We start from the raw sequence: 19,182 nt of genomic DNA, 5'->3' as shown, positions 1-19,182 counted from the left end.
AGGGAAAATCCCCAGAGCATTCAACAGGAAACACTTGGGTGCCTTACAAAGCAACTAAAAGACAGTGTCCCTAGAGTGTACAACCTAAATACAATATGACAAACATAAGGGTTACACAGAAAATAGGAAGAAGGGAAAGGAGAAGCAAGGATGCACATGGGTGACAGGTTCTGTTTCCTTTATTGTTTAGTTACCTTTCTTCTGCCTCACTTCTGTAGGAAACACGGCAAAAATGAGTTTTTAACGAGAGATTTCAATGACTTCAGGGATGTTGGTTGATGAACTTGAGAAAGCATTCCAAAAATAAGGGACAAGAGGGAGGCTCTGTCACAGAACTAAATAAAGGAGGTATCAAGGCTGAAATCGCTGATGGAGCAGAGGAAAAGCAAAAGGAGACCAACTCAGTGATTAAAAAAGGGTGATATGATAAGGCCTTGAAGGCAAGTATGAGAAGTTTGAATTACAGTGGAGTGGCTCAGAGGAGACATCATCTTGAAGCAACAGACAAGAAAGGCTTTTGGCAGCAGCAATTTGAATGAAGAAGAGGAGCAATTTGAATGAAGAAGAGGTTAGTACTGAAACATCCAAGATGAAGAGACTGCAGTAGTTGAGGCAGGAGATGATGAGGCTTTGGACAAATCAAAAAGGGTGGATTTTAGAACCATTGTGGAAGAAAAAGTTACAGGACTTTTGGGAGAGGAAGGACAAAAGCTTTCTCTCAGTCTTTTGCTCTTCATAGAATACTCCTGCAGTTTTCCAAGGTCAGCTTTATTCTGAAGTCCACACCAAAAATAGAACTCTCTCTGAAGTTGGCTTTTCTAACTCTCTTCTGTAGATGTGAAAAGATTCCCTAGTGTTCAGAGGTAATAAGGATTACTTGTTGCCCTTATCTATTTCATAAAAAGTAACTATCAAAAAGGCACTTGAAAAGGATTCTGCTGGTGTTAGGCTGCAGAAGGTCAAGGCTTCATTCAGGTGTGAGACAGTGAGAGTATATTCAGGATTATATACGTATAGGAATTACAGTTTCAGAACAGGTTTCAGAGTAGCAGCCGTGTTAGTCTGTATCTGCAAAAAGAAAAGGAGTACTTGTGGCACCTTAGAGACTAACCAATTTATTTGAGCATAAGCTTTCGAGAGCTACAGCTCACTTCATCGGATGCATCGATGAAGTGAGATGTAGCTCACGAAAGCTTATGCTCAAATAAATTGGTTAGTCTCTAAGGTGCCACAAGTACTCCTTTTCTTTTTGCAGTTTGAGAACAATTATCTGGGTACCAATTGGTTAACACAAAGTTTAGACAAAACCCACGACACTTAAATAGAGAATATAAAAGGATGCTGGACTGAATTAATAAAGAAGTCCTTTTAAAGAGTTCAATTGTTAGGTACATTTCATCCAAATGGCTCTCTCATTAGAAAGAATATTTGCATAAAAACAAAGATACCATACAAAACCTTGCAAATAATTTCCTAAATAGGATGTCAAAAAAAACCAACCCACCTTTATGTACTTCAAAACTGCCAGTTTATGGTCAATTTGTAATCAGTGGTATGGAATATTTATTTATGGAATTAATACATTTTATAGTTCTTTAGTTTTTATAACATACCTAAAAGGTAATAAAATGTTTTTAAACTTTCTAAAAACCATATAAGCACAGTATTTCAGATGTTGTGTTTTGGTTTGTTTTTATGGTCAAGTCAACTCAAAAACTTCAGAGCATTTTTCTGCAAAAGCAATGACAGGTCCAATGTGGCAAAACATAGTGCTTCTTATCATGAATAGTCCAACTGACTTCAGCTGGACAGCTCATGGTTGTGAGTGTTATACTGGATAGTGTTTGCAGGATTGGACCCATAAGCCTAAAAACAATGTAAATTAACCATATTTATGAATGTGATTGAATTAATGACCAGCGGGGGTTGCTGCTTCACACTAAAGCATCTGTTGCTAATAGGGCATTAACCTCAGTATCAGGAAGAGCTTCCTCCTGCACTCGCACAGCTGGAGGAACAATTCTATTATTCTGACAAAATGTCAGAAACAGGATGCCAAAAAGGAGATAATCCAGAGATAATATAAAAATAAAACTAATGATACAATTTTAAAAAAACTCTAAACCTCAAGGGAGAAGACAAATTCACTCCTCTTTAGCTCAAAGACATTTTTGTTTCTTTGATAAATAGGTGACTCAGGACATATGGCTTTGGAAATGTATGGCTCTGTAGAAACATCTGTTCCAACAGCACAGTAGATATAGTACAAGAGAACAAATTTGTATAAAGAGATGCAAAAATTGGGATATGTCACTGCATTACTTTTGTTTATAAGCATGAACGCTTTTGTATTATACATTTTTAATCAGCATTTTCAAAAACACACACCAGTATTTTGCTTTACTCAAAGCAAACTTTCTGCTCATTAGTTCATAGTACACTACATTACCGAAAGACATGAATGAGAATTTAGACTCCTCCAGGCACAAAATCTGAATAATGCTTTTTTCCAAGTAAAAGAACTTTAACACCTTTTACTACTAACATCCAAAGGGGGATTATTTTCACTATATTTGTTACTGTTTGTCACTGCACATACTTCAGCAATGGATCATGGAAAGCCATCTGTATATTCAAAAACAAAGAGGAAACTCAATTTTAGTCCCCAAAAGACAGAACTGTCAGCAACTCTGGTAACACCACATTATAAAAGAGCAACTGAAGTCCATTGTGTGTTTAATAAAATTCAAGTTACAGTACTCAGACTTTGCATCTGAAACTTCCTGATATATTTAAGTGTATTTTGCACTTCTCTACATGTTTATTTTCATTAAACCTCAACATATATTCCAAAAAATAAATATATAATTCATAGGCATTGTGCATTACTGTACCTGATAAATTTGGCTTGGGACTTTTGAGCAGGAGCTGTGACTTGCACAGAAATCACCATTAGAGAGTACTACTTGGAGTTTAGCATCTATTTCATTTAGGTGATGATATTCCATTGGTTCGGGTGTGTACCCTTCTCCTGGTATTAGCCAACCAGTTACATCTTCCTATAAAAAGTTAAGGGAAATGGTTATTTCATCTGACCAAAGAAAATGGCTATTTAAGGCAGTCAAACATCAATATATATTACTTCTCAAAGAAATGGTATTTTGAAGAACTAAAATACAGTGAGCTCTCACCCACATCAGTGTAAATCTGAGTTCCCCTGAAATTAATGATGTTCCTCTAGTGTACCTGAGAACAAAATCTCATCCAATAATTGCAGGCATACTTTTTAAATTTTTCTTAAATATAACTAATCAGCAATTTTTAAAAAGTGTATGCAAACCTCCTACATTAAAAAAATCTATTCTAAAAAACATACATTTATACTGTCATATTTCCATGACTCATTAAAATTTAACAGAAAAAAAACATACTGCATACGTACAATACAGTTTTGCAATGTTTATAGCATCTTCTTTTTAAACAAAGTGTTTTTAAAGAAGACAAACATGTCCTCATTAAGTTAGAAATCTTGAAATGAAGTCAGTTACCAGAAAGCAAATCAAAAACTAAAGCTCAGACTTCTTGACATGTAAAAAAAGTTTTTATTTAAATCTCAAAAATTTCAGAGACAGTAATCAAATGCAACTCTATCAACAAATATGTCACTGCATAATAAACAAGAGAAATTTTAAGTCAAAAGGTAGTTTTAAAAAGTTTCAAATGCTTGAAAATATAGGCTCTGAATAAAGGCTCTCCTTCAGACATAAATACAGGTACAACCTCATTAATGTAATGTATATTCAAAGGTTCAAGGGTGTGCTTCACATTATAACTTCTCCCCAAGAATTCAGATGCCGCAGCTGGCACACCAATGCTATCTGGTAAGCAGAGTGGGAACACAACAGAAATAAGCAGAATCAAGACAAAAGACTAGCTGAAGGGGAGAAGAATCATGAGGGCCTGCTTTTGTGAATGTCAGGTATACAACTGTATGAAAAAACATGTAGTTTGTTTAAGTTAGTATCTGAATCCTTCCTGCACCATAAAACATCATTTAGGGCATGAACAAGACTCCACCATCTCTTATCATGCCTTTTGCTCAAATAGCTATCCTTGCTGTGTTTCCTGTATAGTAATTTTTTTACAAGGATAGGTCCTTGGCCTATCACTCAAAACGTTTTCATCTGGTCCCTACGCTTTGTGCTTGGGTGGCTCTACCAGGGGTTAGAACTCCAGCTGGCACAGTTCTCCAGTCACTGGAACACACAAGCTTTCCCACTGTGTCAAGATGCAGGTCCCAGAGAAGGACACGTATCTAGTGACACTTTAAACAGGCCATTTAGTCACTCAGTTGGGTACCTACGGCAAAATTAAACTCTAACATTGGTGTAAATTGACTCAGTGATTTACTCTGGATTTACAGCAGTGTACTTTACAGTGGTATTTAAATCCCAGTTTTGTGGAGGAGATGGGAGGGGAAATCAGACCTTGAGTGCCTAAGAATGAAGAAATCATCAGTTAATGAATGAATTCTTTCAATAAAAGGCCTAATCCTGCAAGCTTTCTGCATATGGAACTCTCATTTATTTCAGCAGGAGTTCAGCACTTGGGGCTTTCACAGGACCGGAGCCATAATCTTTTGTAGACAAATGGAGCTGCACAGAAAAAATTGGTCCATGAAATGACACTGGTAAAGGAGAAAATAACTAAATGTAGCATTCATTTATTACTCTAAATAATAAACTGGCATCACTTTAAAATGACATCTTACAGTAGTTCCGAGGCAGTGTATTTTTTTTAAATTAAACTTAAAATATTTTAAATTTTAAGTATTTGAACGGATTGGTGAAGATTCTTTAAAACCAATCTCTTGTGTAAATCAATTCACTGGAAAGAAAGTCATTAACATGCGGTCTGAGAAAAACATACACAACAGTCCTAACTCAGTGCAATTCATGCCAGAAATAATACCTTTGAAACTCTCACTATTGTCTTTCCCTGACAATATCTCTCTATGCAAAAACAGGTTATATACCACAGGCTAAAATATGAATTATGTAAGAGAATACACATGGAATTAATAGCAACCAAAGAGCTGCCAGAAGTCAGAGGAGTCTGCATACTTTTATGATAAAAACCTGAAATAAACCTGAAAAAAATTAGAAGAGTATGTCAAACTAAATTCAACAGACAACCACAAATTAGTACTGTTCTTTTACAGCAAAACATCATGTCCATATAAAAAACAAGAGCCACCTCAACAAGTCAAAAATTGGTTCTTTAATGGCTTCTCATACAAGGACACATTCCAAAACTAACTGGAGGTGAAGGAAGTCATAAAATCACTTTCTGAAGCCAAGTAATGAAAATATCACAACAGGCTGTAGCTTGCTGAGCAACTGAAGAATTGCACAGAAATAAATAGACAACGTAACTAGTTCCAGTTTAAATTAGCATGTTATGATGTCAAGATAACATCTAGAAGCAAGTTCAATACATACATAATCTCTCTTGTACTCTCAAAACAGCCTTAGCGATTTTAAGTTTGTCATAAAAAGAAAACTTCTCTCTCAGACTCCTACTCCCAGTTTCCAGTTCATTAAATCAGAACATGCTTTTCCAACAACATAGTAAAGTCTTATTATTATTATTCTCCTGGAATATTTGAGACAGATTACACGCTTGCAAATTTGATGGTCAAACTACCCTGACAAAGAGCTGTTGAAATGTTTTAAATGATAAGAAATCTCTTTTACAAAGGTTGTAGATCTAAAGGAAAAATCCTATTTGCATTATTTGACAGTTATCTAGCAGAACTGACTGAATGCAGTTGCTTAATGCAGAATACAATTTACAGACCATTTATGTAACATAGGACTTCTGATTTTCGGTTTTAACCAATAAACCCAGACAATACCTCCCTGAGGTTAAAAAATGAAATCTGTGTTTATTGGATAAACTTTGGAAAAACACTGGTAATGGTTACTTGTGTCTAATGTCTTGCTTACATGGAGCAGTAATGAGGACTACAGGGGTGTGATTTCTTAAGCATGCTAATGCGTTGCACATTACTTGGTCCGCATAGGTCCTGCTGGTGCACACTAAAGGTTCCCTAGTGCGCTTTAACATAGTGCTGTATAAAACAGCACTATGTTAAAATGCACTAGGGAACATTACTAAGAGAGTCTCATTATATATTATATTATACAAATTACTCATTACAGTATATACCAGGGGTAGGCAACCTATGGCATGCGTGCCAAAGGTGGCACGCGAGCTGATTTTCAGTGACACTCACACTGCCCGGGTTCTGGCCACCGATCCGGGGAGCTCTGCATTTTAATTTAATTTTAAATGAAGCTTAACATTTTTAAAACCTTATTTACTTTAAATACAACAATAGTTTAGTTATACATTATAGACTTATAGAAAGAGACCTAAAAACGTAAAAATGTATTACTGGCACACAAAACCTTAAATTAGAGTGAATAAATGAAGATTCGGCACACCACTTCTGAAAGATTGCCAATCCCTGGTATATACAATGGAAATGCCCAGAAGCCCCTTGATTTTAAACATCTACAATAAAACTCAAAATCTGCTAAAAAATAAACACTGGAAAAAAAAAAAAGCTTTAAATATAGTGTGCCAAATTTGTCCTGACTTACATCCCACATAACATCCGTGAAGCCAATAAGATTGGATGGACTGTAAGTCAGGGCAGCATATGCCTGGCAAAGAGCTGGTCTCCCAGGGCACACCCTAGGTGATGGATGAGCTTTAAACTCCCACAGCCTTTAATCTTCAATCTCTGGCACAGGTCTGGCTGTAGGAGAGACAACCCTGCCACTGAGTCCGTGGAAGTCCACCCCTTTCAGGGCTATCAAAGATCAAAAAGAAAACCACGTACATGAACATATACAAGATTACAGCAAGACTCTCTGAAGGAAGCTAGTAAGCAATAGACTGGTTCAGCACCCACAAGTAAGTCTCTACTAATAGTTCCAAAGTAATGGTTCAGCATCAGGCCCTCGATTCTCTTGAAGGGGGCCTCAATAGGCAATGGCTCCCTGAGCGTCTCCTGCCTTCTGCTCAACCCTCTCCAAGAATTGAAGAAAAGAGTATGCATCCGATGAAGTGAACTGTAGCTCACAAAAGCTTATGCTCAAATAAATTTGTTAGTCTCTAAGGTGCCACAAGTACTCCTTTTCTTTTTGTGGATACAGACTAACACAGCTGCTACTCTGAAACCAAGAATTGAAGGTTTGCCCTGAGCAGTTCATTAACCCTCACCAGCCAGTGTCAGGTTTATACACCCCGTCACAGTGCCCAAAAGTGTTAATCAGTTCTTGAAACAACAAGTGTCGGAGCCAATTCAAAACAATCAAGATTAGTCGTTAGTTTCTTGATAATTTCCTCAAAATCTTCCCTACCAAAGGTCTCAGGAAATGCCTAGGTCAGATTATAACTCAGATGTGGGGGGAAAGAATCCATCTCTAGACTGGTCAGGTCTCAAGTGACTAAGGAAAGCATTTTCCTTTCTGTTTCCCCATTTTGTCCATAATATTCACATTTGTTTTCTAACAATCATTTAATAGAATAATCCTAAAACTGTCACTCCTATTTTCTGGTGTTCACTGTGTATTAAGTCTGCAGCAATACACAAGCATCTCCTAATGTGAGCTGCTGAAAGTCTGTCACAAACAACAGAAAATAGGTATCCAAATAACGTGGTGACTGGTCCCAATATGAGAACCTAGGTAGACTGTTGCATTTCTATGGCCATGCTGCAATCAGAGTTGGTATAAGAAACAGCTAAAGCATTGTTAGGCTGAATCTTCATTAGTCATCCTAAACAGGGGACTCCTGATACACAGAAAACCTTTATTAACTATTTTTGAAGTTGTTTCCTGTTTTAAAAATCTGAGGGACTACACATCTGGAGAGAAGACATAAATCTGCATGTAGTAGAGAATGCCATTCTTCATGTTAGGAAAATGTATTACTATCTTTGATGTTGCCCACCAAAAAAACTGTTTAAAAGACTTTCAAGTGAAGGCATTTCTGAATGAGTCTCTCTCAGGTTTTTCTTTTGTTAATGTGAAAAGCATGTGCTGGAATGTGGAGCGTATTTAAAAAAAAGAGGGCAGAAGAGGTTTGGGGTTTTTTCTTTCTGTTTCTATTAGAATCTTAAAATATTTAGGTATCCTATTACCCAAAATGTCATTTTCATGCTGCCAAATCTGTTTCGAGCAGATTTGGCAACATGATCTGGTAGTATGCTCGGAACCATTTTCTGCAGGAATAGTTAATACACTGAGGGAAGGGCAGATTGACTCATAATCTGGTGAGCTATACTTTCAAATTTTGTTCTTCTAAAACTCACCAAATTAAGGATAGAGCAAAAGCATCTTCAGCTACCTCAGTTCCTCTGAACCACAGTAGCAGGCAGACCTCAAAACTTGCGCCTGGGTTTTCATTAAGCCTCCCCTATTGTTTGTACTTTTAGTATTAATCGTATTACACAGTTGATTAATTACAATAATCAGCACAGCTGTTGGTGTTTACAAGATTTTTAAGCATTTTTGGAAGTTTTTGGCTCCTCAGCCCTATTGTGCAGCTCCCACTCAGGCGTGACATAGCTTCCTCTCCAGAGATTTTACTTGCTTCCAATATGCACACCATCTGCCGAGTCTGCTTCAGAGCTCAGAGAGAGATTACCCATGTAAATGCTGTGTGATGCAAGTTCCTTTCCCAAGGGCCAGAAAAGAAACTGAGAGGCCAGGCCTTGTCTTCTCATTCCTTGCAGGGCAAAGCTCTGAGCTCTTCTTCAGGGATTAAGAAAAAGTGGATACTCTGAAGGGCATTCGTTTCAAAAGGTTCTGATGCTCTGCAGCAACCTGGCACACTTACAAATAATGGGAATGTGCAGAGGCTACCCAAAGAACCTACGTTCACTTCCAATCCCAATCTCCACTTGAGCACAAAGTAAGTGAGTGAGTTTTGTTCGTCTTTTTTGCCCTACCAAATTAGCCCAGTCTGTTTCCTAAAATCAGCAAGCCTGGTAAGCAACCAACTTACAAAGTTTTCTGGAAACACACTTCCAAGAAGACTTTGTTGATTGCCTGCAATATAAGGTCTTTAATCACAAAGAATGCTTTGTTTGAAAGGTAAATTTCCCTTCTAAAATAATTTTCAACTGACGGAATACACCTCTGTATTCACACCATACATATTATTGTAATAATCTTTGTACACAGTATGCCTAATAGGGTACCATTTGAAAACTCATCATTTGCTGGTCAGTACTATCCTGATAAAATGTGTGTACAATATTGTATGTGAAGTTATAAGCTTCCCCTGTATGATGTTGTTAACACACATTCCAAACCCTATAGCCCTGCCCAGGCAGAAGTCAGGTCTGTCACAGACAAAGGAAGGAATGTGTGCTTGCCTTAATTTGCATTTAAGCAGTAAACAGAGTCATCAAGCAGGAAGGAAAAACAAAGGAAATTCAAATAGATGAGAAAACCAGTGGGGAATATCCTTTCAGATAAACTCTTTATCTCAGCTGGAAATGTTTTTCAAGAGGGGGAAAAACTATAAAAAGGAGGGACAAACAGCCCAAGGCACCACTCTCTCTCTCTCTCCCTGCCCATTTCATTCTCTACACCTGAGAAGAGAGAAGGAAACAGCTGTTGGACTTTGGGGATGGGGTCCTGACCTGAGAGTTGGTCAGTAATCTGCTGGAGCATGTGGTGAGAAAGTCTGCTTTGCAACTAAGATAGTCTGTTAAGTAGATATTATTAAGTGTTTTATCTTTATTTTTCTTGTTACCATTTCTGGCTTTTATTCCTCATTACTCACAATCACTTAAAATATTTTACGATTTTATCTAACCAAGTGTGTTTAAATTGGAGTGTCTGGGTAGTCTATTCAAAACAATAAGATGGCTTATTATTCTCTTAAAAGAATAATGGACTTAATATGTTTGTACTGTCCAGGAGATGGCTGGCCAGTACACGACATATATTTCTGGGAGAAGATCCCAGACTGGGGCTGGGTTGAGGTCACCATGCAGTACAACCAAGGCTGGTGAGAGCCACAACACCCCCCCCCCCACCCCGATGTTCTGGTTTAACTTGGATTTAAACTTGGAGAGTGGTCAGTTTGGATGAGCTATTACCAGCAGGAGAGTGAGTTTGTGTGTATATGGGGGTGGGGGGGATGTGAGAAAACCTGGATTTGTGCTGGAAATGGCCCACCTTGATTATCATGCACATTGTAGGGAGAATGGTCACTTTGGATGAGCTATTACCAGCAGGATAGTGAGTTTGTGTGTGTGGTTTTTGGGAGGGGGGTGAGGGGGTGAAAGAACCTGGATTTGTGCAGGAAATGGCCCAACTTGATTATTATGCACATTGTGTAAAGAGTTGTCACTTTGGATGGGCTATCACCAGCAGGAGAGTGAATTTGTGGGGGGGGGTGGAGGGTGAGAAAACCTGGATTTGAGCTGGAAATGGCCTAACCTGATGATCACTTTAGATAAGCTATTACCAGCAGGACAGTGGGGTGGGAGGAGGTATTGTTTCATATTCTCTGTGTATATATAAAGTCTGCTGCAGTTTCCACGGTATGCATCCGATGAAGTGAGCTGTAGCTCACGAAAGCTCATGCTCAAATAAATTGGTTAGTCTCTAAGGTGCCACAAGTACTCCTTTTCTATTTGCATTTACACATAGACACTCAGGCCGTGGCTTGCATGCCAGAAGGTTGTTTGTGAGCGGCCCAGATAGAAGCTACTACAGTAAGGCATTGTAGGGCACACAAAGTTGCAGGACAGGGGTGACAAATCCCCCCCACTAGTCTGGATTATGGCCTGGTATGTCACAACACCATTGCACTCTCTATTAGAAATATATGGCATTATAATGTTTTGATGGTACAGTAAAATACTGTTACAAAGTTCCTGGCTTATAAACTTCAACACAGTTATACCACTGGATATTGCTTAATCTCAACCTCACTCCCATTCAATTGACGGTGTTAGAACAGTATATGCTTATAACTTCCATGGTGATCCCATCACAAATGGATATAACATTGTCGTCTTCCTTACTCATAATACTTGTTGAGCAATGAACATAACATGATATGCATCTAATGTCATACTGAACGAATAAGTCATATTCAACTTTAGGGAAATTGATGGTAACGTATTACCGGAAAAAAAGATGGCACAATAATTTACAGTACTCAGCTAAATTTTTTTAAAATACTAGAATCTGATACTATTAAGAGATGGAAAACACTGTTCACTTATTTCCCAATCATATGTCAACTTTGAAATTTTACATTTCAAAAAATTACAGAAGTTCAACAAAGAGTAAATAGTGTAAATCACACTTTTTCCCTTAAACCCACTACCTTAAATCTGCAGTAAAACCTGAAAAGAAAGACAAAGCTAGAGATTTATAGTTTGATAATTGGGTTAGACCAATGGGCTATTTAGCCCAATGTCCCATCTTCCAACACTGGCCAGTGCCAGATGCTTCAGAAAGAACGAACAGAACAAGGCCCTTTATCAAGTGATCCAGTCTCAGCTTCTGGCAATCAGAGGTTTAGGGACACCCAGAGCATGGGGTTGCATCCATGGCTATCTTGGCTAAATAGCCATTTATGGACCTAGCCTCTGTGAACTTACCTAATTCTTTTTTGAGCTCAGTTATACTTTTGGCCTTCACACCATCCCCTGTCAACAATTTCCACAGGGTGATTGTGTTGTGTAAAGAAGTACTTACCTGATGCTTTTTAATTTCATTGGGTGACCCCTGGTTTTTGTGAAGAGGTAAATAACACATCCCTATTCACTTTCTCCACATCATTCATGATTTTATAGAGCTCTATCCTACCCCCCATTAGTTGTCTCTTTTCTAAGCTGAACAGCCCCAGTCTTTTTAACCTCTTCTTGCATGAAAGCCGTTCCATACCCATAATTTTTGTCGCCCTTCTCTGTACTTTTTCCAATTCTAATACATCTTTTTTTGAGATTAGGCAACCAAAACTAGATGCAGTATTTAAGGGGTAGGCATACCACAGATTTATATAGTGGCATTATGATATTTTCTGTCTTCTTATCTATCTCGTTCCTAATGGTTCCTAACATGGTTAGGTTTTTTGACTGCACTGCACATTGTTGAGCAGATGTTTTCAGAGAACTATCCACAATGACCCCAAGATCTCCTTCTTGAGTTGTAACTTCTAACTTGAGTTGTAACAAAGTGTTCCCATCACTTTGTATGTATAGGTTGAATTCTGTATTCCAATGTGCGTTCCACTTATCAACACTGAATTTCATCTGCCATTTGTTGCCCTGTCACCCAGTTTTGTGAAATCCTTTCATAACTCTTCGCAGTCTGCTTTGGACTTAACTAACTTGAGTAATTTTGTATCATCTGCAAACTTTGAGGTAAACTCACTGTTTCCCTTCTTTGCAATATCATAAACATCCATGAAAGTCCAGTCATGAGTCAGTGCAAATTAAAATCATCATACCTCAATGCCTTGAAGTTCACTGCCATTGTCTTCTATATCTTTCAACAGTTCAACCAATCTTTTCTTCTCTTCCGTTAGCATAACCAGTTGGCTCCCTGAATCCTTTGCCAGCTGAAGTATTTATGGACAGAAAGCATTAAAAATAAAACTATAAAACTGGGTTTGCTCGCAATACTGACAATGGAAAACAGGTTTTCATTTCTGTGCTACTAGTTAAAACCAAAACCAAGCTGATCGAAACCACTCACAAATCTGGTGGCCTGTAGGAAGTAAATTAGTATTCTTATTCCTGTTCATGGCACAGAAGTGTGCACATGTCCAAAAACCTCTACCACACCTGGCAACCTTGTTGCAGAGAATGTTAGCAGATGGGTCAAGAACTAAATGATGCATGGAAAGTAAACTGCCCTCTGATAGCAGTAAGTTGCTTCTCTCCATCAGGGTTGAGAATACTCGCTGAATGGTATAGGACACGTTGAGTGCCAGGGCCTTTGCTATCACAGTTCTGTAGATAGAGAATTTCAAATCACTCAGTGTCCACCCATTATCTTAAGAACACCAAACATCGTTTTTTCTTTTTTTAGAAAAAGGTTATAAAGAAGTACTTGTCTACAAAATGTATAGGCTGTGGCCAGGCACAGATTGGAAAATATAAAGTTTCTCATTCTTATATGACCATCTAAAAGCAAATGGGGACCTAATTTGCAAATTTGGGCAACCAGTGAAGGATGAATACTCAGCCGCACTTTGCAGTGAACAACAAATTTTTGTAGTATAATGTTGTTCATTTAATCCTGATTAACTTTTACAGAATTAATAATGGCATGTGTCTTGATCAAGAAACCAACGTATTTTTTTTGGCAATGCATTTAGTATACATCAGTAACTCCCTAAACTTTTAGTGATTTTAGGCCCTAACACATACCTCAATGTTCTTTTTAATAAAATCTTGAGTATTTTTACTTCTGGTGTCACTTTTTTGGTCTGTTTTTCCTGTTATTTTCAGTGAGCCGCTTGTTTTGATTTCATTTAGATGGTCTGTAGTTAAGAAAAAACAGTTGCAAAAATGTGATTGTTGCCTCTCCAATAGACAAAATCAATAACTACTATTTTCACTATGATTTATTATATTTATAGTATTGGAAGTATTACCTATATTTACCATTAGAAACTATTATCATAACCATTTCAACAGCTAAATGTGGTAAATCAAAGTTTTTCAGGGTGCCCATTTAGCAAAGTTATTTCTTACATAAGATTATAGTTTTGTGAAGGCCAAAATATTTTTTATGGAGATCTGACCTCAAAAATGTTAGACACATTGCCATGATTTTAAACCCATTCTTTTTGAACCTCTTATTGTTTGAACTATATCACCAGTACTAGATAAATTAAGTGGTGATTTTTGGGGAAAGCATGCAACTGTTTGGGGATATTTCAAGCAGATTTCTTAAATGAAACAGCTGAAAAACAGATGAGGTCTTTGATGTTCTACAGTCCCTTGTTGCAACAATTTTTGTTTTAAAACTCACCTTAAATCTGTGCAAGTTATGAAACAAACATGGTTTCTTAGTAACAGCCTTAAATATATTATGTGTGATCATTACATTTAAAGATATGTTCTAATAAGCAGATCAGATTGTTTAGGAAGTAGCACACTGAACATTTGATTCACCCTCAAGCTATTTTCAGATTTAATGTTTTCTGAACACAGTTTCTCCAAAAACCATATGAACAGACAATATATGGTATGTGCTATTCAGAGATTTCTAATACTTTTAAAGTGGCAATTCTTTCATGACTTTGGAATGATCCAGATTCCAAAGATTTATAAATGACAAAACTAAACAATCATATTTAATGTCCTATAAATCTCACAAATTGATGTGTTCTCCTCCATACATAATAGTTCTCTCTTTTTTTCCCCTTTCATCCTGAGGTTAGACACAGGTTTGGGGATTACTTAGTTATAAAACTAGAATGTGCTTCCTTATCATTGGATTTATAAAAAGATTAACTATCACTGCCTCTAGGAGCACATACATTACATTTAAAAGTATCACAAATTAAAGAATATGCAATCTGACCAAAAAAGGCAACTAAAAGAAAGCTCACTGGATCATATAAGAAGTTCTACCCATTCCTCTGCACAGAAGTCTTAGTATATACAGAAGCTGTGCAACGTTCTTTAAGGTCATACAAACTCTGGCTGTGTAAATACCAATGAAGGAGATGAATTCCCAAGTGGAGGGCACCACCCTTGAAGAAAAATTGCCTCCAACCCTCCAGGGTTCAAATCTAGGGCCTATTAGGAAAAAGCATCCCAAACTTTCTTAGTTGCTATCACAGAGCATAGGAGAAACACTACCTTGAAGCTAACCAGGAACCAGAGCATGCAGGGTTTTATGGATAAAAATGAACACTTTGCATTGCATCCTGAAGCCATTGCAGTCTACAAGCACAGGTGTAATAAGTGTCATATAAGAAACACTGCTTAACACCGCATTCTGTGCTAGCTGAAGTCTGAATGGCCTTCCAAGGTAGACCCACATAGAACATCTAATGCAGAATGACAGAGACATGGATAATTGTGGCAAGGAATGCATCAAAGAGGAAAGATTGTAACCTGATGTCTGGACCAGAGGAAAGAGACTATGGCCCCAATTCAGCGGAGCATGTAACTGGATTAAATGTAAAATTAAGCACATAAATAGTCCCATTAATGGGACTACTTAAGTATTTATAGTCAAGCACGGCCTTCTCTGCTTTACTGGCTCAGGGCCTATCTTGGCTCCTACCTGGGAACCCAGGCAGCAGCCAAGAATGCTACAGACCTCAAGATTACAAACCAAACCACAATAACAAGAAGCCTGAGTAGAAACAGCAAATATCACCTCCTCCTTAGTGCACCCATACACACACACACACACCCCTCATCTCTCCTGTTGTGAATGATCTCTAGCCAAGTCCCTCTCATCCAACCCCCCATCTTAGCCAGTTACCAAGAAACCAGATTACTTTGAATCACATAATATGCTTCCAGAGCTGAGTGTCATCGGCGTACTGGTGGCAACAGCAATTTAAAACATTTCACTACTCTCCTAATGGTCATGTATACATGCTGAAAATAACCTTTTGAGTAAATGAGCAACTGCCCAATGCCACGCAGTGGAATCTCACAGAGATGGAAGAATACAGACACTGAAACACAACTCATTCTATCTGGACAGATGCCTGCCACAACAGTATCTCATAAGCAATAGCATCAAAACAACACACAAATCTAAAAGAACTAGCAAGGATGTCTGATCTTTGTCAGGAGATCTTCAAACATCAAGACAAGTGCAGTCTGTACCATAATCAGTTTAATAGGAAAAAAACCCACTAAACTGAAGGAGATTAAAGAAGTCTGAAGACATTAAACAGGGCCAGAGAACCTTGACCCAAAATAGGAATATGAGAGACTGTGTAATACTGCACTTTGCATCAACCGTCAGATTTGAGAGAAGGTTTCTTCAGCATAGGCCTAATAATTGCACACCTAAGGGAAGATGGTGCCTCATAGTGAGCGTATGATTCAGTCAGGAGCACTTTAATTACCTGAAAATCAACAAGGAATCCTACAAAAAGCGGAAACATGGACAAATTTAAGGATGAATACAAAAGAACAGCACAAGCATGTAGGGACAAAATCAAAAAGGTTAAGCTAAAATGACTTACATCTAGCAAGAGGCATAACGTGCAATAAGAACAGGTTCTTTATATACATTAGGAGCAAGATAAAGACACAGGAAAGTGTAGGTCCTCTACTTAGCAAGGAAGGAGAGCTAACAACTGATGATATCAAGAAGGCTTAAGTGTTTAACACCTATTTTGCTTCAGTCTCCATTAAAAAGGTTAATGGTGACCAGATACTCAATACAATGAATATTAACAACTAGGGGAAAGGAACACAAGCGGAAACAGAGAAAGAACTGGTCAAAGAATATTTAGATAAGTTAGATGTATTCAAGCTGTCAGGGCCTGATGAAATTCACCTTAGGGTACTTAAAGAACTAGCTGAAGCATTCTCGGAAGCATTAGCAATTATCTTTGAGAACTCATGGAGGACAGGTGAGGTGCCAGAGGACTGGAGAGGGACAAACATAATACCTATCTTTCAAAAGGGAAACAAAGAGGACCTGGGGAATTACAGACCAGTCAGCCTAACTTTGATAACTGGAAAGATACTGGAACAAATTATTAAACAATCAATTTGTAAGCACCCAGAGGATAACAGGATTATAAGGAATAACCACCATGGATTGGTCAAGAACAAATCATGCCAAACCAACCTAATTTCCTTCTTTGACAGAGCTACTGGCCCAGTGAATATGGGGGGGGAAGCAGTTGAGGTGATATATCTTTATTTCAGTAAGGCTTTAGACACAGTCCCACGTGACATTCTCATAAGCAAACTAGAGAAATATGGTCTAGATGAAATTACTATAAGGCCGGAGAACAACTAGTTGAAAGACCATACTCAAAAGTGTACTTATCAATGGTTTGGTCAAACTAGGTGGCAGACAGTATATAGATGGATTCCACATAGGAGTGGAAAGTATGCTTATAAAATTTGCTGATGACACCAAGCTGAGAGGGGTTTCAATCCCTTTGGAGGACAGGATTAGAACTCAAAACAACCTTGAAAAACTGGAGAATTGGTTTGAATTCAACAAGATGACATTCAATAAAGACAAGTGCAAAGTACTTCCCTTAGGAAGAAAAAATCAAATGCACAGTTACAAAATGGGGAATAGCTGATGAGGTGGTAGTACTGCTGAAAAGGATCTGGAGGTTACAGTGCATCACAAATTGAATATCAATCAACACCATGATGCAATTGCAAAGAAGGCTAATATTCTGGGGTGTTTTAACAGAAGTGTCATACGTAAGACACAGGAGGTAATTGCCCTACTCTACTCAGCACTGGTGAGGCCAGAGCTGGAGTATTTTGGGCACCACACTTCAGGAAAGATGTGGACAAACTGGAGAGAGGCCAGAGGAGAAGAACAAAAATGAGGAAAGGTTTAGAAAGCCTGACCTAGGAAGAAATGTTCCAAAAAAATAAAAGGGGGGGGGACATATTTAGTCATGAGAAAAGAAGACTATAAGGGGAACTGCTAAAAGTCTTCAGACATGTTCAGGGCTGTTACAAAGAGGATGGTGATCAATTGTTCTCTATGTCCACTGGAATTAGGACAAGTAGTGAAAGTTTTAATCTACAGCAAGGAAGATTTATGTTAGATATTAAAACTCTGGAATAGGCTTCCATGGAGGCTGTGGAATCACCATCATCGAGTTTTAAGAACAGGTTAGACAAACACCTGTCACAAATGGTGTAGGTTTTAACTGGTGGTGCCTCAATGCAGGGCCTGGACTTGATACTTTTAGAAGACCCTTTCAGCTACAAATTTCTATGACCCTATGATTATCAGTATTAGATTAATAGCAGAGATAAATTTTATACAATTTCCAAAAAGAACCACATTGTTGATAAATTCCTAAATTTTTCAATCAGGGGTGTAAACTTGTATTACCTATTTATATTACATACATTATGGGAATGTTATGTTTTCCAACCTCTGTATGGCACACAACGCTTCTCTTTCAGCCTTGATTTTCTGGAACATTTTACTCATTCAAATCCAGAATACAAAAGCTCATTACATAATTATAGGACTGTAATAAGGGCTTACCCTGTACAGCTTGTTTTTCATTGCAGTTGTAATCTTCTGAATTAATTTGTGTGTGAAATACTGAAATAAATATTTCATCTTCTTCAGAATGGGAAGGATCTGTTAATTAGAAGTGTATTGAATAATTGTTAAATACTTATTTAAAGCAGATTTTTGTGACTTAACAGTATGATTAATGTACATTTCTCCAACTACGATATGCAAGAGTCATAGAAGTTTATTATTGATTTTCTTCAAGTAGTTACCACAATACAATAAAACATTTTACAAGAGATAGAACAGATGGAGCAAAAGAAGAGAGGTGAGTAAGGGAGTCAATATGCGAGTAAAAGAATCATTATGAACAAAGGCAAGTAAGATTGGAAGAAAATATCAAAATGTATTATACCACTTCTGATGTATCTATGAAGTCTGATAGAGGTTTTGAGTAAATGGGATTACATATTTTTTTTCTTCTGCTGCATTTACAGGCTTCTATAGGACTGGTAATTGTATGTAAGTGATACAGCCAAAGGCCAAAATGTTCAAAAGCTTCAACAGACATTTGGGGAATCATCTAGAGGTTCAACTGAAAGTTAAGTGCCCAGGGGGTGTCTAGATGTGCCCAAATTGTCAGAAATCCAACTGGCCTCTGTCAGGAGTGTGATCTGGGAGAAATGGGTGCCAAACATCCCAGTGCTCAAGAGCTGCTTCAAGTACTCCAAGTGTTAGTCATGCTCCTGACAAGAATTAGCCAGGGAGTGCAGGTTAAGGAGAAGCCCCACACTGTCTGCTCTGCAATCTGTGCACACTTAAAAAGCACATACTCTAAGGATCCACATACATGAGAGATTAACTAATATCAACTAAACAACAAACAGCCTGTAATAATTAATACTAGCCTTCTCAA

The 19,182-nt window shown here is 37.8% G+C and overlaps 1 protein-coding gene across 1 annotated transcript in view; it reads right to left on the bottom strand.

Moving 5' to 3' along the window:
- FSIP1 (fibrous sheath interacting protein 1) overlaps positions 1–19,182 on the bottom strand; it is a 198,086-nt gene that overhangs the window by 149,399 nt on the left and 29,505 nt on the right. The window contains exons 6-9 of the mRNA XM_077820280.1: positions 18,294–18,392; positions 13,481–13,593; positions 12,556–12,666; positions 2,895–3,059 (exon numbers count right to left, since the gene is read on the bottom strand). Coding sequence (XP_077676406.1) covers positions 2,895–3,059; positions 12,556–12,666; positions 13,481–13,593; positions 18,294–18,392 — 488 coding nt within the window. The remainder of the gene's footprint in view (positions 1–2,894; positions 3,060–12,555; positions 12,667–13,480; positions 13,594–18,293; positions 18,393–19,182) is intronic.

Source organism: Eretmochelys imbricata, chromosome 6 (genome assembly GCF_965152235.1).
Source record: "Eretmochelys imbricata isolate rEreImb1 chromosome 6, rEreImb1.hap1, whole genome shotgun sequence".
Taxonomy (NCBI): domain Eukaryota; kingdom Metazoa; phylum Chordata; order Testudines; family Cheloniidae; genus Eretmochelys; species Eretmochelys imbricata.
Note: the sequence above shows the minus strand (reverse complement) of the source record. Positions and strands in the feature narration are given on the sequence as shown.